Here is a 24,494-nt window from a genome sequence, read left to right as displayed (position 1 = left end):
CTTAAGTATTTTCATAAGAGTTTTGTTGTGTGCTTAGCACCCTGTCCTCATAAAGAGTACAGGGTTGTTGTGATTCTAATAAATACATTGTTTATTTTCATAACACTTGTGTGGTGTCCTTTCACTGGGTGTTCAAGGGGTAATGTGATGGTAAAACAGCTGGCTTAACACGCCCTCTAGAGTCTTAGCCTTAGACTGCTCGTATCCATGCTACTAGGATAGCTGGTCTATAAGGTTGACTTACAACCAATCATCAATAAGGGTTGTTTGGACGGATATATAGTGATCACTAGAATAGTGAGCACTGCACATCAGGCCAACTTCTCACAATCCTGGTATAAGGTCTCGGGTAAGGCCGTGTGGCGATCCCTCGACCTGAGCCTTTGTAATTGTTCGAACGGGGCATAGCTCTTCCTACGAGCTATCTTCCATGGCCCCATAGGCCTCATTGTCGTCTCCTACCTCAACGAAGACTTCTTCCACTTCTAGGCCTCCGACATCCGCTTCATAGTCGTAGTCGATTTCCTCCGCTGGAGGTGAAATCTGCATCTGAACTTCGTGTTAGTCCGCTTCATCGTCGTCGATGTCCACCGGTGCCGGGGCCGACCGGCGTGCCTCCATGCGCGCCACGCGCCAAAGCCGAATCGTCTTCTTCGAACGAAACCTGGAACAAGCCATACAGCTGGCTTCATCGTGGTCCGGCGACAGGCACTTGTTGCACACCGGGTGGACGTCGATGTGTGGATACTTCGATCCACACACGGGACACTTCTTGAACGGGCTCCGTTCCATGTCGCGCCGTCGAAGGTCTTCCTGCGTCGACTGGGCCTCGATCACCGAAGAGTCACACGACTCCCTGGATATCCAACTCGGGAACTGAGTCGGAACAGAACTGGGCACCGAACGCAAACAATACCGACGGTTTGAAAAAGGCCTTCGGGCCTCGAAAAAGTTTGTTGATTCCGAACTGGAGAAACCGAAATTACATCCGAACCCAATGGCGGAAAAAAACAATCTGAGGATGGAGTCGATGCCCATGCGCATTGTAGTCCAGGGGAGGAGCCACCTATCTCGTGATACTTCGAAGACTCTTCCAGGACAACAATGTGCAATCATCCGGACCCAACACTAGGCGGCGATCTATGCTATAGATATGAATTCAGCAGCCCACATGCCTCGAACGTTATAGTTCTAATACCGTGAGACTCCCACCATGACGACGGGGAAGATTCGAACATGTGAATGTATGCAAGATTCAATGCTGGAGAATTAGTGTACTGGCACCTTTTGCTAGGCTGTCCATATTGACGCAGCACATCTGAAGGCTTCATCACCACAGTGACTTCTCAGCCTGAGTTCCTAAGCAGAGCCTAAGCACAGCTCTAAAGTGGTCACACAGCTCTGAATACGTATAACTTCCTGTAGTGACACCGTTCAAATTGGCAAAGATCTCCTTTTTGGGGAGGGCGGGGGGGCTGAAGCAGGACAGAAAAACTAGAATAAAGACTAAACCTTAATTTCATTCCTGTTGAGACCGACAACCCTTGGATGAAGTGCCTGCAACTAGGAGTGACAACATGGATTATAGCATCTAAAAAGGTGTAGCCTGCATACTCTGCAGCAGACAATGTTAAAAAGAAGGGGACGTAGATGAGAAACATTAATCCATTGATGCTTGTATTAACAAGACTTACATGGACATACGTGAAGAACAAGTTACTTACCTTCGGTAACAATATATATTTAAGCGACATGTATAAGGTATGGATTCGTCACCTTAGAATTACCCCCAGGCATCCGACTGTATCTGGGAACCCCTGCGCGTCTGTAGGTGGCGTCGGTTTACTCCGCGTTCGTCGTTGGCCTCTGGGTCACCGGAATGACGTCGCAGCATCTACTTGGACGCCGCCCCTGCGCGCGGACGGCAATTTTTTACACGACATTACATGAAAGAAGCGCAGAGCCATGCAAGACACTGACCATTGGTGCACCAAACTAAGGCCCTGAAAGGGAGTCACTACCCTAGAAGTCAGTTCGCAGGACGGGGAGGATGGGTGGGGCAGAGAGGATGCCATAACTAATATATGTCTCTTACAGATATATCGCTCCCAAAGGTAAGTAACTTGTTCATCTGAAAGAGACTATTAGTTATGGATTCCTCAACTTCGAATAGATACCCTAGCAATACCAACCCCGGAGGTGGGTCTGCAAACTAAGTTCACACCAAAAAGTCCTGGAGAACTGAACAGCCAAAGAAGCCACCTCTTCGGACTTGGCTGTCCAGGCAGTAGTCTTTAGTAAACGTGTGCGATGAAGCCCACATAGCTGCCTGGCAGATATGAAGGAGGACTCCACGTCCCAAAGCAGTAGTGGCTGCCATTGCCCTGGTGGAATGGGCACGCAACCCCACTGGAGGCTCCTTTTTCGCTAAGGAATAGCAGATTTTGATGCAAAGAATGACCCATCGAGAGATGGTCTGTTTTTGCACAGCCAGTCTTTTCTTGGCACCCACATAGCCAACAACGAGCTGGTCATCAACCCGGAATTGTTTTATGCGATCCAGATAGAATAAAAGTGCACCTTTTGGATCCAGAAGGTGGAGCCTCTCTTCTTTAGAAGGATGCGAGCGGAAAGAAGGTGGGCAAAGTGATTTTCTGTCCTATGTAGAAAGGAGTAACCACTTAGGGAAGAAAAGATGGTCTAGTGCGAAGGACAACTTTGTCCGAATGAACAGCCAGAAAAGGAGGTTTGGAAGAAAGCCTGAAGCTCACTCACCCTGCGCACAGAGGTGATGGCAACCATAGAGGCAGTTTTAGCGTGAGAAGTCTGAGAGGATAGTTATATAGCGGCTCGAAAGGAGCGCATGTAAGATAGGTCAGAACCAGGTTCAAGTCCCACTGGGGCATTACCAAAGGAATTGGAGGACACAAGTGAGTAATGCCCTTAAGGAAGCGATTTACAATAGGGGACTTGAAAAGAGAAGGCTAGTCAGGAAGCCTAAGAAAGGCCAAAATGGCTAAAAGATGCCCAGAGCAGAGCCCTGCTGGGCCAAAGAAAGAAGGTAGACAAGAACCACTGAACTGAAGCAGAAAGGGGATCCACAGCCTCAATCTCCACGCAAGGAGGTGGAGGGTGAACAGGTTAGGGTGGAGGACCGTCCTCTGTTGCAGAAACAGAAGATCCTCCCGAAGAGGCAGTCTGATCGGAGGATCGAAGGCCATGTGTAAGAGCTCGAGATACCAGACTCTCTATGCCCAATCCGGAGCCACAAGAATGACCTGAGCCTGGTCACGCTTTATCTTCTTCAGCACTCTGGGCAGAAGTGGTATAGACGGAAAGGAGTATAGAAGACCGCAACTCCACTCGCGTCGAAACGCGCCGCCTAGCAAGTGCCGGCTTGGAAAATCCAACGAGTTGCTTACATTTTGCTTTCTCTTCGGTGACAAACAGATCTAACTAAGGCTCTACCCACCGCTAAAAGAGACCTTGCACCACCTCTGTGTGAAGACGTGATTTGTGATGCATCATGCACCGGCGGCCGCGTTTGTCCACCCTGGCGTTCAGAGAACCTGCCAGGTGTTGAACCACCAGGGACATGCCCTGATGTTCCAGCCATTTCCAGAGACGAAGTGCCTACTGACATTGGGTCCACGACCCTACCCCGCCCTGTTTTTTGCAATATCACATGGTGGTGTCCCTGAACACCTGCACTACTCTCCCATTGACAGATGGAAGAAATGCCTTCAGTGCAAGACGGATCGCCCGAAGTTCCAGAAGGTTGATGTGGAGCCCGGACTCCGCCGGAGAACAGAGGCTTCTGATCTCCGCCTCTCCCATGTGGCCGCCCCACCCCAGAAGTGATGCACCAGTCACCCCTGTGAACTCTGGCTGGGGAAGGGAGAGGGACCTGCCGTTGACCCAATCCCGGTTCGGTAGCCACCACTGCAATTGTCGTGCAGTGCCCTTCGAGATCTGGACACAATCGGAAAGATTCCCCCGGTGCTGTACCCACTGGAACATCGGGTCCCACTACAGAGCCCGCATATGCAACCTGGCATAGTCCACCAGCAGGATGCAGGAGGCCAGGAGGCCCAGTAGCCTCAGGGTCATTCTGACCGAAACCCAGTTTAGAGGATGAAAGATCAGAATTATAGCCCAAATATCTCGGACTCGCTGCTCAGGAGGATAAGCTTGGAACGGCGCTGTGTCAAGAACCGCTCCAATGAAAAGGAGTTTTGAGAGGAATCAGGTGCGACTTCGGCATATTGATGGTAAACCCCAGCGAATGCAGGTCGGCTGTAGTCTGCAGGTGGGAGACGACAGTCTGGGGTGAGCCCGCCTTCAACAAACAGTTGTCTAGATAGGGGAAGACTAGAACCCCTGATCTGCGCAGATGAGCTGCGATCACCGCCAACACTTTGTAAATGTAAATGTCATGGTACTTATAGAGCGCACTGTCACCAGACGGTAACCTTGCGGTGTCGCCTATTCGGCTTCCTGGCGCTGATACTCATACCGCTGTGGAACCCCTCCAGGCTTTCCCTGTGAAGTGTCCACTCCTGGGCACCCCCAGGGTGAAGCCAGGCATCCTTGCGCTGTTGGGGCCGGTGTGGAGGCTAAGCAAGCTATTGCCCAGAGTTGCAGCGTGGGGCCCGTGATTAGAATAGGCACAGAGAATTAACAGGTCCGAGGAAATTGAGCCCGAGACCCCGCCGAGGCGGGAATCGAACCCTGGTCCCTGGCCAGAACTCTGCATCAGGGTCTGCCGCTCTAACCATTGAGCCACACTTTCATGAACACACAAGGGGCGCTGGTAAGGCCAATGGGAGCACAGTAAACAACGCGGCCTACCATGAACCGTTGTTACTGCCTGTGAGCCAGCAGGATGGGGATGTGAAAATAAGCGTCCTGCAAGTCCAACGCTACCATCCAGTCTCAAGGGACGAGGGCAGACAGGACCTGAGCCAATGTCAACATGTTGAACTTCTTCCAGAGGAAGTGCTTGACGTTCCTGAGATCCAAGATAGGATAAGGGCCCTTGTCCTTCATGGCACCAGAAAGTAGTGAGAATAACCACAACCTACTTCTGGAGCAGTAACACGCTTGATGGCTTCCTTCGCTAAGAGAGCAGTAACTTCCTATTGGAGACGAGCCAAGTGATCCTCCGACATGCGATGGAATTGAGGTGGCATGGATGGAGGAGTAGCCAAGATGGCGAGGGAGTAGCCCCTTCGAACTATCTGCAAAATCCACCTGTCCGACGTGATGTTGAGCCAGTGGGAGAGGTGATGGCGAATCCTGCCGCCCACAGGCAAACGGTGGCCCTGAAATGTCGGACTAAGAGGACTTGGAGGCTGCTGAAGAGGGGGCGATGGTGGACTGGCCCGCCCGCTGACCCCCAGACCCACGGCGGTGGGTCCCACGTCCCCGGCTGTGCAGAGGCAGGACAGCTTGTGCAGGCCTGTGGTTCTGGGAGGAACGTGGCGGGGCACCCCTTCCGTAGCCACGAAAGGGACGAAAAGCAGACTGCGCACGGCGAGAGGTGGAAGCGAGGCCCAGGACCTGGCCGTAGCCCTGGAGTCCTTAAAGCGATTGGGTGCGTTGTCTGCATTGTCGCCAAACAAGAGACGGCATGTCCAAAAGGGTAGCTTGGACATCACCCGAAAGCCAGTGGACCTCAGCCAGGCGTAACGTCTCAGGGCTACTGAGGTTGAAATCGTCCTGCCCAGCGAGTAGGGCCTCATTGAACGGCAGCAGGGGCTAAAAGAGGCCGCTGCCGGTTGAAGCACCTCGGTCAGGAGGTTAGTCCTGATCGCCACAGTAGGAAGCTCAAGGTTTAAGGCCTCACCCGCCCTACGCAACACCACTGTGTATGATGCACCCTCCTCCGTAGCCACGGTAAGGGGAGAAAGCATGCCAAGGTCTGTGGTGGTGTCCAGACCACGGGCCTAGCCCAACTCCTCTCTCCAGTCCGATTCCTCTAACTGGTCTGCCAAAGGGTCCACAGACCCCTCCCAGTCCTTCACACCCTCCTCTGGTAGCCACTCAGGGCGATAGGGAACACCAGGTGAAAACAGGGGTACAAAAGTACCAGTCGGAACCGGTCCAGGCACCGGTCCAGACATCGGGCGACGTCGGTACGACTCCGTGTCCACATCGAGGGGGAGGCTAGGGACGACGTCTGCTGGGGACAAAAACGCCGTTGGAGGGGGCGGAGGTGTCGCCACTGAGTTCAGTGCCGGAGGAGGTGTCACAGGGTCGACCAGCGCCAATCAGGATGCAGGCCTGGATCCCTGGAAGCCCTGCGGCGCCGGAGCAGATGCCACTAGCATCAAAGGCTTAGAACCCCCAGCCGAGTCCGCAGGGCCCGAAAGGGCGCCAGCAGAGTCGGGCTGCCCAAAAATAGAGTGAAGGACTTTGTAAAAATGACGAAGTTGGGCAGGGGTTGCCCCGGCTCCCGGGAAGGGAGGGAGGCTTGGAGCTGATCCAACAGGCTCCGCGGGCGGAGCTGGATGACTACCATCCGCATCCCACCTCGGCCAACGGACGGGGAGAACGCAAAGAGGGACAGTGCTTCTTTGCCTTCTTTTTGTGCTTCGACATACCCAAAGACAAAAACTTCTACGAGGAGTGATAATGATGGCTCCGCAACCTCCCTCTGGACCGGGAACTCGATCAGCGCAGGGTCGACTGCTGGGCCTCCAGAAGCCTTCGAGACCGCTCCTGCAAAGACTTCTAGGCCATGGAGCACGACTTCGGGTCATGGTCAAGCTCCAGGCACCAGAGGCACACAAGATGGGGGTCTCTCACAGACATCAGCTTGTGCAGGAGCCTCAAGGCTTGAAGCCGGTCCACCGAGATGACATCCCTGTGCACCAGGAGTCGAAAGACTCGAAAAAATAACTCAACAAAAGTCGCAAAAATAGAGTCATTAAAGTGACTCGAGGTACCGCTCTCGGGATCTGCGCTGGCTGGCGCAGGAAAAAAAAAAAGACCGGATGTCCGCACGCAGGGGCGTCGGCCAAGTAGATACTGCAATGTCATTCTAGTGACCACAATGTTGATGACGAACGCAGAGTCGACCGATGCAACCTACCAACGCGCACGGGTACGCCAGTAGAAAAAATTATCTGGATCCAGTCTGACGGCTCTGGGTAATTCTAAGGTGAGGAATTCATACCTAATAGTCTCTTTCAGATATAATGGTTATGTAGGATCTGTTATTGACCAAGGTTAAAGAGGTTAACCACGACCTTGGTTTTTCCCTTGAAGACTCTGGCGAAACAACAGAAAGATGGAAGTCAGGCAGTGAACTGAAGGTGTATACCCAATTGTCCTAATCCAAATCTACTGGCGACGAAACTCCTCCCTGGAGTAAATAGCTAGATTGTCAGCATACACAAGGCGAGACGATAGGCAATCAGAAAGCAAGCTTAATTGGAAAAACCCAGAAGGGACAAATATTGGTAAGCATCCAGGTTGCTGCACAAGCAGACTGACAGTCACCAGTTTCATATCTAAAAAAACCTTAAAATTAAGAAGCATTTGCAATGCAATAGGTCTCGCATTAGGAAAGTTTGAGCTATTGGTATTGTAAATGACATTTTTTATTTATGTGTTGGTTTTGAAAATAGCAAAATTAATAGCTTTGTCATTTATAATGCCAATAGTTATATCTTTTGCAAATGTGACACCTATAGCAATTGTAATGCAATATGTGTTGTATTTACGTGACTTAGATGCATTGATATTACAAATAACAATGGCTTTTAATTTTTATTTAATAATTAATACTTAAATAAAAGTGATTATAATTTATAATGGCAATAGCTTAAAACTTTTGTGAAGATTATGTTCAGTGTATTTTATTGTGAAGAAAATCCAAGAACAGAAGTGAAATATTAACATCTTTTTGTGACATTTTTAATAAAGCTTGAAACATTGAGAGAACATATTTGAACCAGTTGTTGAATGGTTGCACAGATTGATGTTGTGGTGGCGCCAAGTGATGCTGTGGCGTTCAGTGATGCTGTGGGGTTGATTGATAGGGTGAGGGCGAGCGATAGGGTGAGGGCGAGCGATAGGGTGAGGGCGAGCGATAGGGTGAGGGCGAGCGATAGGGTGAGGGCGAGCGATAGGGTGAGGGCGAGCGATAGGGTGAGGGCGAGCGATAGGGTGAGGGCGAGCGATAGGGTGAGGGCGAGCGATAGGGTGAGGGCGAGCGATAGGGTGAGGGCGAGCGATAGGGTGAGGGCGAGCGATAGGGTGAGGGCGAGCGATAGGGTGAGGGCGAGCGATAGGGTGAGGGCGAGCGATAGGGTGAGGGCGAGCGATAGGGTGAGGGCGAGCGATAGGGTGAGGGCGAGCGATAGGGTGAGGGCGAGCGATAGGGTGAGGGCGAGCGATAGGGTGAGGGCGAGCGATAGGGTGAGGGCGAGCGATAGGGTGAGGGCGAGCGATAGGGTGAGGGCGAGCGATAGGGTGAGGGCGAGCGATAGGGTGAGGGCGAGCGATAGGGTGAGGGCGAGCGATAGTGTAATTATGTGGCGTGTAATTAAGTGGCACGTAATTATGTGGCACTGAGTGGTATTTGGAGTGTAGGTTGCATTGAGCGCAGTGTAATTCTTTGGCGTGTAATTATGTGGCACTGAGTGGTATTTGGAGTGTATGTTGTGATGAGCGCAGTGTAAATATGTTGCATATGATTATGTGGCACTGGGTGGTATTTGGAGTGTATGTTGCATTAGAGCAGTGTAATTATGTGGCGTGTAATTATGTGGCATTGAGTGGTATTTGGAGTGTATGTTGCGTTGCGCGCAGTGTAATTATGTGGCGTGTAATTATATGGCACTGAGTGGTATTTGGAGTGTGTTGCATTGAGTGCAGTGTAAATATGTGGTACTGAGTGGTATTTGGAGTGTATGTTGCATTGAGTGCAGTGTAATTATGTGGTGTGTAATTATGTGGCACTGAGTTGTATTTGGAGTGTATGTTGCATTGAGTGCAGTGTAATTATGTGGAGTGTAATTATGTGGCAATGAGTGGTATTTGGAGTGTATGTTGCATTGAGTGCAGTTTAATTATGTGGCCTGTAATTATGTGGCACTGAGTGGTATTTGGAGTGTATGTTGCATTGAGTGCAGTGTAATTATGTGGCGTGTAATTAGTGAGAGCAGCCTTGTCCACCACAAAACAATCTGTCACTCTTGAATCCGCATGGGGACTTCCCCCTGTCATTGGGCATTTCAAATGTGGTGGCTGCACTGTATGCGATTTCACAATTGAGGGCAAATCAGTGACATTTAATAATATTACATCTGAGTGCAACTGTTTCTCGAATTGCAATACATGTAATGTCATTTATTTAATTCATTGCCCTTGCAATAAAGTCTACATTGGCCAAACAACGCAGAAAATTAAAACACGCATCTGTCAACACAGAAGTCGAATCAGATGCAGGACACCTAATGCCCCATTGGTGGACCATTTTACCAATGCAAACCACAACGAGGATGACATCAGATGGACAGTTCTAAAAGTATTGACTTTACCATCAAGAGGTGGCAACATGGCTAGCTTATTGAACAAAGAGGAACTTAAAAGCATTATCCTGTTTGATGCAATGCACAATGGTTTAAACAGAGCGGAAGACTGGACCACTTTGCTCTGAGTGTTCAAGGTTGATACTAGACATTTCATAAACATTGCCTAATGAACAGTACTATCCCTGCAAACTGAATGTACTTATGTAATATAACGGTATTGAAATTCTTTCTATGACAAGCAATATCAGTTTACTTTTATTGTTGAAACGGATGTGTTATATGGTCACCTACTATTTCACAGCATGCCACCTCATGTGCACCCCCACGTCGCTAACCTGCTTAGATTCAATGTACACTTTACACCACTCCAAGATGGCCGTACCTTGCCTCTATGGTCCAACATGGCCGCCACTCCCCTCGGGTTGCCCTAGTCCGCTTTTTATTTCCAGTTCGTTCTAGAACTAATCTGTACGTCGGGCCACATAGTCCGTATCCAGCATTGCTGCCCAAAGGCCGCGACCATCGAGTAATCATCTTTCTAATCGTCGAAGGTAAGCTACAAGTGAAAGCCACCCCGGTCCACAGCCCGATCCCAGCTTTGGACTCGGCTTAACTTCATTCTCATTCCCTCCCCTTTTTGTACAGGGCCCATTTCCCCACCACGGGACGCCCTGCACAACAAGAGCACGCAAACGGCATTCCCTCGCGGCTCTTAATGGCTCTCAAAACAGACCGTGGCTCCTGACTCCATCGAGAGTTCAAGGAGTCAGTCAAAAGTACGGCTGTACTTTTCCCTACCAGGTATGGTTTCCCCTAAATCACCAGTCACTCATTCCCACTCGACGATCTATCGCCACACTGGTTAATTTCAATCCTTCCCATTAACAGGTCATTTTGTTGGTTCGCCACCGTGTCAACCCCCCACAAGCCCCTTGGCTTCTGAATCCAGCAGCCTCCAATAACGGGACTCGGTTAGTAGTTTCTTCCTTGATCACGCATGGTCCCTTGCACTCTCGGCTAAGCCACTTTTAAACCACACGCACCGCCAGTTTGCACCTTATATTGTGAATTCCTATGCACAATAGAAATCGCCGGTTCTTGACGCGGGTCACAGTTTTGATGTCCAGCACTTAAGGAGAACTATTTGTCACAACTGCGGTAGCCAAATTTCGATAATTTATTTCTGCACTGCGCCGCAATTTCCCATAAATAGCATTCACTCCTTCTCACAAATTCTTGTTGCACATGCTCCTAGAATCGTAATTTAAAATAATTTTAAATTATTTATGTTCTACACGCTCTTACATGCACCACAAGTCTAGTGTACAAGCTGTAATGTCATGCTGCCCAACTTTATGGTTGTACTTAAACTTCTGCCTTAAGGATGATTTTCTGATCCTTTCCTTGCAATTTTTTTCCCCCCTTTCATTAACAGGTTGGAATTAAACCAGGCAATTAATTACAATAGTCCTGATGATGATCCCGCTTTATTAGGAGCCTATGGATCGAAACGTCGACCTTTTTATACAGTACTACATATATGACCATTGTGTTTAAATGAGCGTAGTAACTGTAATTGTGAGCTTGTTATGATAAGTAATGGTTTACAAGTCACAAAATTGGCTCCACTTCTTTTTGCCTGTTATTTCTTTCCTTTTTGTATTTCTGTGTTTTGAATGATAGGTACAGGACTGTGCCCTATCACTTGTTTGTATGTCGAACTTTTATGACTTTATCTTTTGTAAAATAAACACCTGTGGCCCGGCTGGGTACACAGAGTGAACAAAATTTATAGTACTGACTCCAGTCTATAAAAACATACGGTACATGATGTTTCTGCCTTACTACTAGGACCCTTGTTTTTTATAGTAGTGCGTGTAATTATGTGGCACTGAGTGGTATTTGAAGTGTTTGTTGTGTTGAGCGCAGTGTAAATATGTTGCATATAATTATGTGGCACGGAGTGGTATTTGGAGTATAAGTTGCATTAGTGCAGTGTAATTATGTGGCGTGTAATTATGTGGCACTGAATGGTATTTGAAGTGTATGTTGCGTTGAGCGCAGTGTAATTTTGTAGCATATAATTATGTAGCACTGAGTGGTATTATGAGGAGTGTATGTTGCATAGTAATTATGTAGCATATAATTATGTGGCACTGAGTAGTATTGTGTGGAGTGTGTGTTGCATTCAGTAGAGTGTAATTATGTGGTGTGTAATTATGTGGCACTGAGTGGTATTTGGAGTGTATGTTGCATTGAGTGCAGTGTAATTATGTGGCGTGTAATTATGTGGCACTGAGTGGTATTTGGAGTGTATGTTGCATTGAGTGCAGTGTAATTATGTGGCGTGTAATTATGTGGCACTGAGTTGTATTTGGAGTGTATGTTGCATTGAGTGCAGTGTAATTATGTGGGGTGTAATTATGTGGCACTGAGTGGTATTTGGAGTGTATGTTGCATTGAGTGCAGTGTAATTATGTGGCGTGTAATTATGTGGCACTGAGTTGTATTTGGAGTGTATGTTGCATTGAGTGCAGTGTAATTATGTGGCACTGAGTGATATTTGGAGTGTATGTTGCATTGCGTGCAGTGTAATTATGTGGAGTGTAATTATGTGGCAATGAGTGGTATTTGGAGTGTATGTTGCATTGACTGCAGTTTAATTATGTGGCCTGTAATTATGTGGCACTGAGTGGTATTTGGAGTGTATGTTGCATTGAGTGCAGTGTAATTATATGACGGGTAATTATGTGGCACTGAGTGGTATTTGGAGTGTATATTGCATTGAGTGCAGTGTAATTATGTGGTGTGTAACTATGTGGCACTGAGTGGTATTTGGAGTGTATGTTGCATGAAGTGCAGTGTAATTATGTGGTGTGTAACTATGTGGCGTGTAATTATGTGGCATTGAGTGGTATTTGGAGTGTATGTTGCGTTTAGCGCAGTGTAATTATGTGGCACTGAGTGGTATTTGGAGTGTGTTGCATTGAGTGCAGTGTAATTATGTGGCACTGAGTGGTATTTGGAGTGTATGTTGCATTGAGTGCAGTGTAATTATGTGGCGTGTAATTATGTGGCACTGAGTGGTATTTGGAGTGTATGTTGCATGAAGTGCAGTGTAATTATGTGGTACCGAGTGGTATTTGGAGTGTATGTTGCATGGAGTGCAGTGTAATTATGTGGCACAGAGTGGTATTTGGAGTGTATGTTGCATGAAGTGCAGTGTAATTATGTGGTGTGTAACTATGTGGCACCGAGTGGTATTTGGAGTGTATGTTGCATGGAGTGCAGTGTAATTATGTGGCACTGAGTGGTATTTGGAGTGTATGTTGCGTTGAGCGCCGTGTCATTATGTAGCATATAATTATGTGGTACAAAAGGGGGTGGTGATGGACGGAGCATCTGAATCAATCAAACACTCACACCCAGTCAAAAGATCTGGGTTTAATCCATCACCGTTCTTTAGCCCACTCTGCCACCCCAGTTCAGACATGGCTATATGCAAATCAGTCTGCCCCTGTGCCTCATGGGAACAGTCCAGCCCGAACTGCCAAGCCATGTCTTCCCTGGACCGGAAATAAGCTTCCGAGGACCGGTTTCTGGCATTCCAGCAGTCTTCAGCCCGGCTTGCTTGAATCCAGTGGCAAAGTGAGCAAGGGACTCACGTCTGAGCATACCCTGCCACACTTATGGCGGCCAAAAGCGGTACAAAAGGGGGTGGTGATGGACGGAGCATCTGCATCAATCAAACACTCACACCCAGTCAAAAGATCTGGGTTTAATCCATCACCGTTCTTTAGCCCACTCTGCCACCCCAGTTCAGACATAGCTTGGCAGTTTGGGCAGGACTGTTCCCATGAGGCACAGGGTCAGACTGATTTGCATATAGCCATGTCTGAACTGGGGTGGCAGAGTGGGCTAAAGAACAGTGATGGATTAAACCCAGATCTATTGACTGGGTGTGAGTGTGTGATTGGTTTGGATGCTCCGTCCATCACCACCCCCTTTTGTACCGCATATCATTATGTGGCACTCAGTGGTATTATGAGGAGTGTATGTTGTATTCAGTAGAGTGTAATTGTGTGACGTGTAATTATGTGGCACTGAGTGGTATTGTTTGGAGTGTATGTTGCATTGTAATTATGTAGCATATAATTATGTGGCACTGAGATGTATTGTGTGGAGTGTATGTTGCATTCAGTAGAGTGTAATTATGTGGTGTGTAATTATGTGGCACTGAGTGGTATTTGGAGTGTATGTTGCGTTGAGCGCAGTTTAATTATGTAGCATATAATTATGTGGCACTGAGTGGTATTGTGTGGAGTGTATGTTGTATTCAGTACAGTGTAATTGTGTGTGAGGGTGCAGAGTGTGAGAGGGTGCAGAGAGGCATTAAAAAGTATACTGCTTCTGTGTTTGTGCTCAGACATCACTGTGCATGTCATAATAGTTGTGGTATTTAATATCATAGTGCTGCTATATCAATAAATGGACATCACTTGCGGTATACTCTGTGCATCAACATTAAAAAGTAAAATAAAAGACCTATAGGTTGCAATGCGTAGTGCGCTCTGCACTGTTCGAAGTAAGTAAATTTAATAATGAGAAAGGACAGTTTTTGAATAAAGTGTCCTTGAAGTGCTGATTAAGGATGTACAAAGAGCGTCTACTAATAAATTTGTTACCACGAAGTAACAATAAGGAGCCAGTTAGAAAAAAGGGTAAAATACCGGCAACTAGCAAACACAAGTAAAGGCTTCATAAATTAATAAAGCGCAATAAATAAAAGCGCCTGTAACCGAAAAAAAGTACAGGCTCTATTGATTAATACAGTGCAGTCAAGTGATGTCCTCGCCCAAAACACGCAAAAACATGCGCTTCACAAGGTAACAGACTCGCTAATAGGAACAAACGGTCTGGCCTGGGCAAGGTGGTGTGACAGGAAACAAGGACTGGGCTAGAAGGGAGAGGGAATGCCAGCAGGAAGGGAGGGGGTGGCAAAGCAGCTGGGGTGTTGATAGTAAACAACAAGCTCTGGCATTGCGCTGAGGGGGGCGGGGGAGCGGATTCCTTTGAAGTGTAAACCATCATGAGTGCGGAGAGAGGCTCACAGGCTGACAAATGGTGTGCGATGTGCACACGCCCGCACACATGCACTGTAGGCAATCCGCCTACAAAAGCCTTTGGGTGCATTTTTTAAAGCCCCTACATAATATCTCTCCAACAAGCATTGCTAAAGCAATACCTTAAGCGAGACCTAAAAATGACTAACAATTCTTGAAGTTTTAAATAAATGTCTAATGACACAGTAAAAACAGATGTGCATGCTGATTTGAGATCCAAACACTGTACCTTGCAAACCTGAAGGAGCAATAGCCGGGTTCTTGGAGAGAGCAGACCTAATTCCTTCTGGGGTAATCTCCACTTTAGAGAGTATGTTTCCAAGTGGAATTTGAGGAGCTGGGGTACCGACTTGGGCAGCATTCTTAGGACCACTGGCTGTAGGTGTTGTTGGTGTTCCAGGTGACGGTCTTGATGCTGGACTCACCCCTACAAACAAAAAACATTAATTTGTGGAAATTCCCAAACTACTTAATAAAATAGCTTGTGACCGAAAAACGGAAACTAAAAAAAGAAGGAAGAATGCATGACAGTGGAAATTGCCGCAGAACATTAGGAATATGCTACTTACCAGTATGCATCTGTTCTTGGCATGTAGGGCTGCTGACATTCATATCTGTGCATAGATCGCCGACTAGTGTTGGGCCCGGATGATTGCACTTTGTTGTCTTGGAAGAGTCTTCGAAGTATCACGAGATAGGTGACTCCTCCCCTGGACTACAGTGCGCATGGGCATCTTCTCCATCCTCAGATTGTTTTTCCGCCATTGTGGCAGAGATGGAGATAAGAAAGTAAGAGATGGCCATGCCAAAGATAATGCTGCAGCTGCGACAGGCACCGGGGAGGAGGGCGGGCGATATGAATGTCAGCAGCCCTACATGCCAAGAACAGATGCATACTGGTAAGTGGCATATTCCGTTCGAGGCATGTGGGCTGCTGAATTCATATCTGTGCATAGACTGAATAGCAGTATCTCCTCTAGCGGTGGCCACCTGTGCCAGCTGCAGCAGTTTGGAAAAGAGTTTTGAGGACAGCCTGGCCTACAGCGGCTTGCTGTTTTGCTTGCACGTCTACACAGTAATGTTTAGTGAAAGTGTGTATGGTGGTCCAAGTGGCTGCCTTACAGATGTTTTCAAGGGGCATATTTCCTAGGAAAGCCATGGATGCCCCCATATTTAGAGTAGAGTTTGCTCTAGGGGGGACTGTTAGAGTGCGTTTAGCTTTGAGATCGCATATTTGTAGGCTGTCCGGAATTCGGTTAAAACCGATTGTAAACGACAATACACTACTGAATGAAAATCAGCTGACTCGGTTGAAACCGAGTCTCACTGATTTTCATTGTTGTTGCGCCTCTTGGCCACTTGATGGAGCCAACGCAATACAAATCAGTGGCCTGCCTGTAGTGTCTGGCACGGAGGTGTCTGGGGAATACAATGCTTCTGCAAATGGGCAGCCGAGGTGTGAATGGCCCAAGGGCCAGAGTAACACCAGGCCCCCTGCCTGGCTCACTTGGGGGGGGGGGGGGGGAGAGGAGCTGTTGTGGTCTGCATCTTACTGCAGCCTGCCGTGCACGAGTACTTTACAGGTCTTTCAAGAGACCATTTACATAACAAGGCTTTGTTAATTAAGTAGTGGGCGATGGGGGACGGGCACCGGAAAAAGTTTCTTGCATGTTAGTTCTCACCTAGCGCAGCCCTCCAGGCGCCTACCACAATCCAGTCTATTACTGCCTTCCTTGATGGCATTGAACCCGGACGTGTGTTACCAAGCTTTTCCGAAGTCTGGTCAGGATATTATTAAACCGCATTTTCGGAGCTCTGCTCTCGATGTCACCCCCACTCTCTCGTAGCTTGGCTCTCGTTGTGGCCATACTTACTCACAGCTCTGCTCTCAATATAGTAATTCCCTCTAGTTTCTGCCCTGGGATTAGCCAGTCTTTTTCAAGAGCTAAACAATCATGGAAGAATTGCAATGCTTAACTGCAAAATCTGAAGAGGGGGTTTTGCTCTGTGCAAACCGTGGCCGCGCCGCCATAGCGGGAACCACACTGCAGCATTGCTTTTGCCATTTTAACCGCTCATGTCACACTGTGTGGGAGTCGGGGACATTTACCGAGCTCGGGCACATGTATTTCTAAGTCTTTGGCGCTGTTTTTCCTTTTCACTATTGCTGAGTTTTCTTTCACCTACTCAGACAACTGGGTCAGGGCTCTTGCTGGGAGGATCCCGTGTAAGTGGAGCTGCGCCAGACAGTGACTCACGGCGCGCGTTAGATGCAATAAAAACAATATGCAAGCCCTTCCAATGAAGCTGTTCAGGGTGCTCATGAAAACACATGGCCTTTGTCCAGGGCAGGTCTGTTGTGCCTTCGCGGTATGTGCAGTACTTAGTACTTCTGTTTTCCAAAAGCAAGGTTCTCCAGTCTAGAGGTCGGAACATTTTTAAAGATGAATGTCTGTTAATATATTTCTATGAACGGTTTATTAAAATAGCCTTTGATAGCAAAACCATGTAATTCTTGGAGGTCCCCGTGTTTCATAAATCCTAGATTGACTGATATTTGTGAGGAGGTAGCAGTCTTTTTAAGGCCCCTATTGTCCGTCATATAGATATTTTTGGGTGGCATGAGCAGGCATTGTTCAGCGCCATGAGGTATTCCAATCTCCTTTGAGTGCACTGCTTAGCTTGTTAAAAAACAGAAGTCCTCAGTTTCACAGTTTAAAAAAAATGACTTTCCTGTTCATCAGCAGCCAGATGTAAATTGACCCAGTGATAAGAACTTGGGGGCAGATTTACAAGCCCCTTGCGCCACTTTTGCATAACTTTATCCATGTTAAAAATGACACAAAAGTGGCGCATGGACCTTGTAAATAAGCCCGTTGAAGTCTAGGGCTCAATTTCCAGATCTGTTTAACATTGAGATCATCTAGCTCCAGTGTTGTATCCCTGATTTGGAGCTTTAAAGGTTTGAGACCTTGCTTTTAAATAGAATTAAGAAATGCTTACATAAGGGCCAATGATGTTTTTGCCACGCCATTTGGGGATACATTCTGACACCTGTTTACTTTATGCTCTTTTATTTCCAAGAACTGGGTGACCATGTGCCATCTCCCGCTGATACAATGACGTAGTGCACGTTTGCTGCTTAAATTAATAATGCGGGACAGGAAAGGTTGGTCATGTAAGATGGTTGCCTCGTCGGAATTGCCTTTGTAAGGGGTTCGCTGTAAAACTGTTTGTCTAAAACCATACATCGTGGCTAGCAGCATGCAGCACAATACCTGTAGCAGTCCTGGATTCTACATTTTCCCTGCTCAGGATATTTACCTCTATTCATCTGAGGAAACGTTTGCTCTGGAAATTTCGTGCCACACATGAATTTAACAGATTGCTGTCACTGAAATGCCAGCAGCGCAACATACTCTGTGTCAAAGTTTTTATTACAATTATATTTGTTAGCTAGGTGTGAAAGCACATTCAGGGGAAACTCGCAAATAATTTTTGACTAATGAAGTGTCCTAAAGGGTGTTGGTAACAAATAGCACTATTCCAACCATTAAAAGTCAGCTTTTTACTTTACTTGTGGTTGCGCAATAAAAAGGAAAACAAGACACAATACTCATATCAACTGGCTTCTTCCATTCTAAACTACGGGGGGAAAATCCATTCTAGAGTCAGAAATTAGCTGTACACGCCCTCATTCTGTCACGCATGCATTATCGTAATAGTCTCTATCTTGGCATTTCAAATGCTGGGTTGTCCAAAATTCAGGTAGTACAGAATTCAGTCTTCCAGTTAATACTTGGTTTGAGGAGACAGGAGCATGTGTCTGTTTTCACTCATAGATTACATTGGCTCCCTACTGAGAAGGATTCATTTGAGTCAGCCGTGTTTCTTATGCAATACATGGAAGAGAGCCCCTTTCCCAACACACTTTCACCTGTAGCAACCCAATTGCCGACCCCGCTCATAACCATGTGCTCCTCAAGGTGAGGCCTATTGGCTATGCCAATGCTTGTTTTTTAAATGTGCACGATTCCCCGTCTTCATTGAACTGCAAACTCAAACTATACAACTGATGTTTACCAAGTCCTTAATCAGAGTTGGTAGGCTACCAGAAACACGCTTAAGAAGCAGACACTGCACTAGTCAGGTGACCATGTCCTTCGTGAAGTGCAACACTCTCTGAGCAGAAGAGGGGTAGTGACTCTGGAACACAGACTGTAACTTCCAACTTGCTGAGGGACCAATTCACGTTTTCATTTAAAACAAGCATTTGCAATGCAATAGGTCTCACATTTAGGCGAGTTTGAGCTATTGACATTGCACATAACAATGCCTTTTATTTTTGAATTTGTTTTTAAAACATAAATATAAGGCTTTGTCATTTACAATGCAAATAGCTAAAACTCGCATAAATGCGAAACATATTGCATTGCAAATGCTTGTTAAATCTGAGCTGCTGCATCAAATGACAATGGAAAGTATTTCATGACTGTATTAAGCTTCTGAAATGTAGAGCAGTATACAATTTCTAAAGGAAAATGGAAAAAGCAATAATAAAAGCAAAGCGTTCCATAAACACCGGTAAAACACTGTTTCAATTGGTTTTTTATGGCGCGAAAATGAGTAACCACTGAAAATAACTTTTTTTGAGGTATTGAAATCACTGGAAAACACTGAGAAAACACCACCAGAATTTCCCAAAAATAGAAACTGAAAACAGGAAAGCCTACATATTTGAATGCATTTAACTATCCATCTGGCTATTCCTGACTTTGAAATAGGATTTCCCTTGTGCTGTGGTGCAAAAGCAACAAATAGTTGTTTTGTTTTTCTAAATGATTTAGTCCTGTCCACATAATAAAGTAGAGCTCTTTTTACATCTAGTGTGTGTAGGGCTCTTTCAGCTACTGACTGTGGGTTCTGAAAGAATACTGGCAGTTCAATTGCTTGATTGATATGGAAATTGGATATAACTTTAGGCATGAATTTGGGGTTTGTTCTAGGAACTACCCTGTTAGCATGTACCTGCATGAAAGGTTCTTGAATTGTTAGTGCCTGTAATTCGCTCACTCTTCCGAGTGAGGTAATGGCAACTAAGAATGCAACCTTCCACGTTAAGAATTGTGGTTCGCATGAGTGTAAAGGTTCGAAAGGAGGTCCCATGAGAAGAGTATGCTAAGTTACTTGTGTGTAGGTGCAGCAGGTAACATATGTTTTGTATGGAAGCGTCTCGTGGGTCGATTTGGTTATTGTTGCAGTAAATAACAAATCTCTTCCATTTAGCTGCATAGCACACTCGTGTGGTTGGTCGTCTTGCCTCCCTAATGATGTTCATGCAGTCTGGGGGCAAGTTAAGGTATCCGAACTCTAAGATTTCAGGAGCCAGATCGCTAGGGTCATCTGATTGGGTTCTGGGTGTCTTATTTCTCCATGGTTCTGGGTTAGAAGATGGGGAGCAAGGCACAGTCGTTGGTGAGGAACTACAGAAAGTTCTAGGAACGCTGTGTACCATGGTTGTCTCGCCCATGTGGGAGCAACTAGGATTAGTGTGAGTGTTGTCGCAGCTTGCGTGCCACCAGCGGGATCAGCGGTGCTGGGGGAAAAGCGTACGCAAATCTGCCTGAGGAGTTCATCCATATCGCATTGCCCAGTGACAACGGATGTGGGAACCTGGCGGCAAAGTACCGGCATTTGGAGTTTTCTTTTGTGGCAAACAGGTCTACCTCTGGGTGACCCCACTCTTCGAAGAATGGCTGGAGAACTTGGGGGTGAATCTCCCATTCGTGTATTTGTTGGCTGTGCCTGCTGAGCAGGTCAGCAATCTGATTGTCCTTCCGGGGGAGGTGTTCTGCGAGGAGAAAAATGTTTTTGGGAATTGCCCATCTCCATATGCTCTGTGCCAGATGGGACAGCTGTAGAGAGTGCGCCCCCCCTGTTTTTGGATATAGTACATTGCGGTCATGTTGTCCGTTCGGATCAACACCGTCTTGTTGTACAAGTATTTTTGAAAAGCCTTCAGGGCTAGGAATATTGCTAGCAACTCTAGATGGTTGATATGCAGCCGTTTCTGTTTGTTTGTCCAGAGCCCTTGTACTGTGTATTGAAGGAGATGGGCTCCCCAGCCTGTCAGTGATGCTTCCGCTGTTAGTACTAGTTGTGGAACTGGCTCTTGGAACAGTCGCCCCTTGGAAAGGTTTTGTGGGTTCCACCACTGCAGAGAGTTGTGAGTGCGACTGTCTACCAACACTAGGTCTTTTAGTTGTCCACGAGCCTGGTTCCATTGCCGTGCTAGGCATTCCTGTAATGGGCGCATTTGGAGTCTGGCATGGGGGACAATGAACATGCAGGAGGCCATCATGCCTATGAGCTGCATGTTGATTTGAGCTGGCAAGGAGTGTTGTGGCAGGAATTTGCGAATGAGTATCTGCATGCTAGCTATCCTTGCTGAATTGGGCTATGCCTTTGCCACTGAGGTATTTATAGTGGCTCCCAGGTATTGCTGTATGTGGGAAGGCTGCAGATGCGATTTTGTGTAGTTGATTGAAAAGCCTAGGCTGTGTAGCAACTGTATTGTTTGTGACGTGTGTGCCGCACACTCTTGGTACGATTTTGCTTGTATTAGCCAATTGTCCAGGTAAGGGTACACATGGACGTGTTGCCTCCTTAGATGTGCTGCCACTGTCGCTAAGCATTTTGTAAACACTCTTGGAGTTGTGGTAACCCCGAAGGGCAAAACCTTGAATTGGTAGTGTTGACCCTCTATTGTGAACCTTAGGTATTTTCTGTGGGCTGGATGGATGGGTATATGGAAGTACGCATCCTTGAGGTCCAGTGTTGCTAGGAAGTCTCCTTGCTGTAGCAAGGGGAGCACTTGTTGTAGTGTGATCATATGGAAGTGCTCCGACAGTATGTATTGATTTAGGGGTCTGAAGTCCAATATTGGTCTGAGGGAACCGTCCTTCTTTGGAATCAGGAAGTATAGGGAGTATACTCCTGTCCCCTGTTGGTGGAAAGGGACTTGCTCTATGGCCCCCTTTTCCAGCATGCATTTCACCTCTTGTTGTAGCAGGGTGATGTGTTCTGTGGACACAGGACGATGTCTGGGTGGTATGTTTGGTGGCGTAGAAGTCAGTTCTAGGCAATAACCAGACTGGACAATTTCTCTTACCCACCTGTCCGTGGTAATTGCGTGCCAGACATGTAGGAACTGCTGTAGTCTGCCTCCGACTGGTGTTAAGTGGTCCGGAGGCAGCGTAATGAAGTCACTGTTTTGTGGCAGTGGAGGCTCTGGTGTTATTGCCTCCACGCCCTCTTCCCTTATTACTGTTACCTCTGTAACCTCCCCTGGATGTGTTCTTATTGAAGGAACCTTGTGTGTTACTTTTGTATGAGGCAGATGTTTGCGAAGCATTCCCTCGTGTGTTTGCTCTGTATGAGGAGCGTCGAAAGGAGCCCCTATGTTGTTGAAATTGCAAAGCACCCATAGATTTTGCGGTTTCAGTGTCCTTTTTCATTTTGTCCAATATGGTGTCGACAGCAGGGCCAAATAGAAAATCTGGATTGACAGGTTGGTTAAGAATGGTGGACTGCACCTCATTCTTAAAACCGGAAATACGCAGCCATGCATGTCTGCGTAGCAGGACGCTAGTATTAATTGACCTGGCTGCGGTGTCAGCAGCGTCGAGCGCACATTTGATGGAGGCGTTTGATATGAACTTTCCCTCCTGGATGAGGTCATTGGCTTGTGCTTTAAAAGGCTTGGATAGGTGTTGCATAAGGCTTTCGAGCTGATCATAGTGCGCCCTGTCGTAGCGAGCCAGTAGGGATTGTGTGTTAGCAATCCTCCATGAGTTGGAGGCTTGTGCAGCTACCCTTTTGCCGGATGCCTCTAGAATTTGTGACTCTTTGTCAGGGGGAGATGCGTCCCCTGTAGTCAGAGAGTTGGCTCTTTTTCGTGCGTTTGCAACCACCAGAGAGTCTAGTGGCAACTGGCCCTTGATGTAAGTAGGGTCTGACGGAGCTGGCCTATACTTTTTCTCTATTCTGGGATTGATTACCCGTGCCCTGGCTGTGTCCTTAAATATGTCTGGGGCATGTTTTAGAACTCCCTTGAGCATTGGAAGCATTTTGACACTTTATTTTGCAGTAGTGAATGTGTCAAACAGGAAGTCTTCCTCCACAGGGTCAATATGCATATCTACATTATGGAATTGTGCTGCCCTGTCTATCAGTTGGTTGAAGACCACTGTGTCGTCTGTAGGTGACGGCTTAGTAGGGTAAGTGGATACATCAGGGATGGGATGGGTGTCATAAGGGTTAGTTGGCTCTTCCCAAGGTTCCTCTTGGTTAGGATCTTGTGGGAAATCCTATTGAGGCTGTGGCTCATACCCTGTGTCTCCCTCATCGTCCCCGTGGTGTGAAGGGGAGGAAGGAGCAAAAGGTGTGGTAGGCATGATAGGTTGAAAAGGGATGAAGGGTCTTGAGGGAGAAGTCCCAAAGTCCTTTTTCTTCAGTGGAATAGGTGAATCAGGTCCAAAGGCCTCTTCTTCCTATGCAGTATGGTAACTTTACTAGTGTCTGGGTTAATATATATTTTAGCTTGGTCGTCTGATGAATCTGGGTGGAATAATTCTTCCTCTACAGTCCTGGGTTTAGTGTTAGACTTTTTCGGGTCGGTAACACTTGGTTTTTCGACGACTTTTGGAGGTTTGTTGGACTTTTTCAGCTCGGCCCCGATTTCGGGTCGACGAGTGGTTTCGGGTCGACCGGAACTTTCGGGTCAACACGTTTTTTATGCTCTGTAGACTGCTTTGGATCAGTGTCTTTCACCGTGTCGATGATCTTTTTTGGATCGACTGGTGTCTTAGGAGCCGTTATCTTCGGGTCGATAGGCTTGTCCGGCTTCGATACTGGTTTCGGTACGGCACCGGTTGCCGGGTCGACGGTTTTTCGGAACAGCAGGCTTGTTCGGTTCGGCGCCCCTTGGTTGTGTGCCTTTGTTCGGGTCGACCAGTTTTTTGGGGTCGACGGTTCTTGGCTGAACGGCCTTTGTGGGGTTGACTGTCTTTTTTGGCTCGACGCTCTTTGGCTGTGCGGCCTTTTTTGGATCGACGCCCTTCGGGTCGGTGACCTTTTTTGGCTCTGGAACCTTCTTCGGGGCGATGGAACTGGGCCCAGGGGTCTCTGAAGGTTTCGATTTCGAAGCCGAACCGGAAGGCGGGGCTGGCGAAAGTTTCTTATGATCTTGGCTAAGGCCTTGTGGCGATGCCTCGACCGGAGCCTTTGGTAACGGGCTAGTCGGTGTCGGGGGTAGTGTACTCACGATTTGCCCTCATGGGAGTTCCGAGTCGGAGTAGCCCTCGACGGTGACAATTTCGAGGTCTGAGTCTGGGGCGTCCTGTAGATCCTGGTCATCATCTAAGATGTTGTCCGGTTCCGGTGCCTGTCGCTGCATTTCTTGCCTAGCAGCCTGTCGGTTTCGTATAGTTTTTTGGGATCGAAACTGGGCGCAGGCCGGGCAGGTTTCTTCCCTATGGTCTGGGGAAAGGCACTTGTTGCATACTGAGTGTTTCAGTATGTGGGAACTTGGAGTGGCATTGTGGGCACCTTTTAAACTGGCTTCTTTCCATCGACGGTCGGCTCACGTGGCGTCGAAAAGGCTCAACGGCCCTCGTCGACGACCGATTTGAGATGGAAGTTTGGATCGAGTAGAGAGGTACCGAACGAGAACAATACCGACGAAGTCGAAGGCCTTTAGAAAAGTTTTGTATTCGATTCCCAGTTGGAGTATAGGAGTTTTCATCCGAACCCAATGGCGGAAAAA

The 24,494-nt window shown here is 47.4% G+C and overlaps 1 protein-coding gene across 2 annotated transcripts in view; it reads right to left on the bottom strand.

Annotated features, from left to right (window-relative positions):
- Positions 1–24,494, bottom strand: part of RPRD2 (regulation of nuclear pre-mRNA domain containing 2) — a 469,322-nt gene that overhangs the window by 96,130 nt on the left and 348,698 nt on the right. For both annotated transcript variants that reach the window (XM_078669938.1, XM_078669937.1), the window contains exon 10: positions 14,898–15,095. In XM_078669938.1, the coding sequence (XP_078526064.1) occupies positions 14,898–15,095 (198 nt within the window). The remainder of the gene's footprint in view (positions 1–14,897; positions 15,096–24,494) is intronic.

Source organism: Lissotriton helveticus, chromosome 12 (genome assembly GCF_964261635.1).
Source record: "Lissotriton helveticus chromosome 12, aLisHel1.1, whole genome shotgun sequence".
NCBI lineage: Eukaryota > Metazoa > Chordata > Amphibia > Caudata > Salamandridae > Lissotriton > Lissotriton helveticus.
Note: the sequence above shows the minus strand (reverse complement) of the source record. Positions and strands in the feature narration are given on the sequence as shown.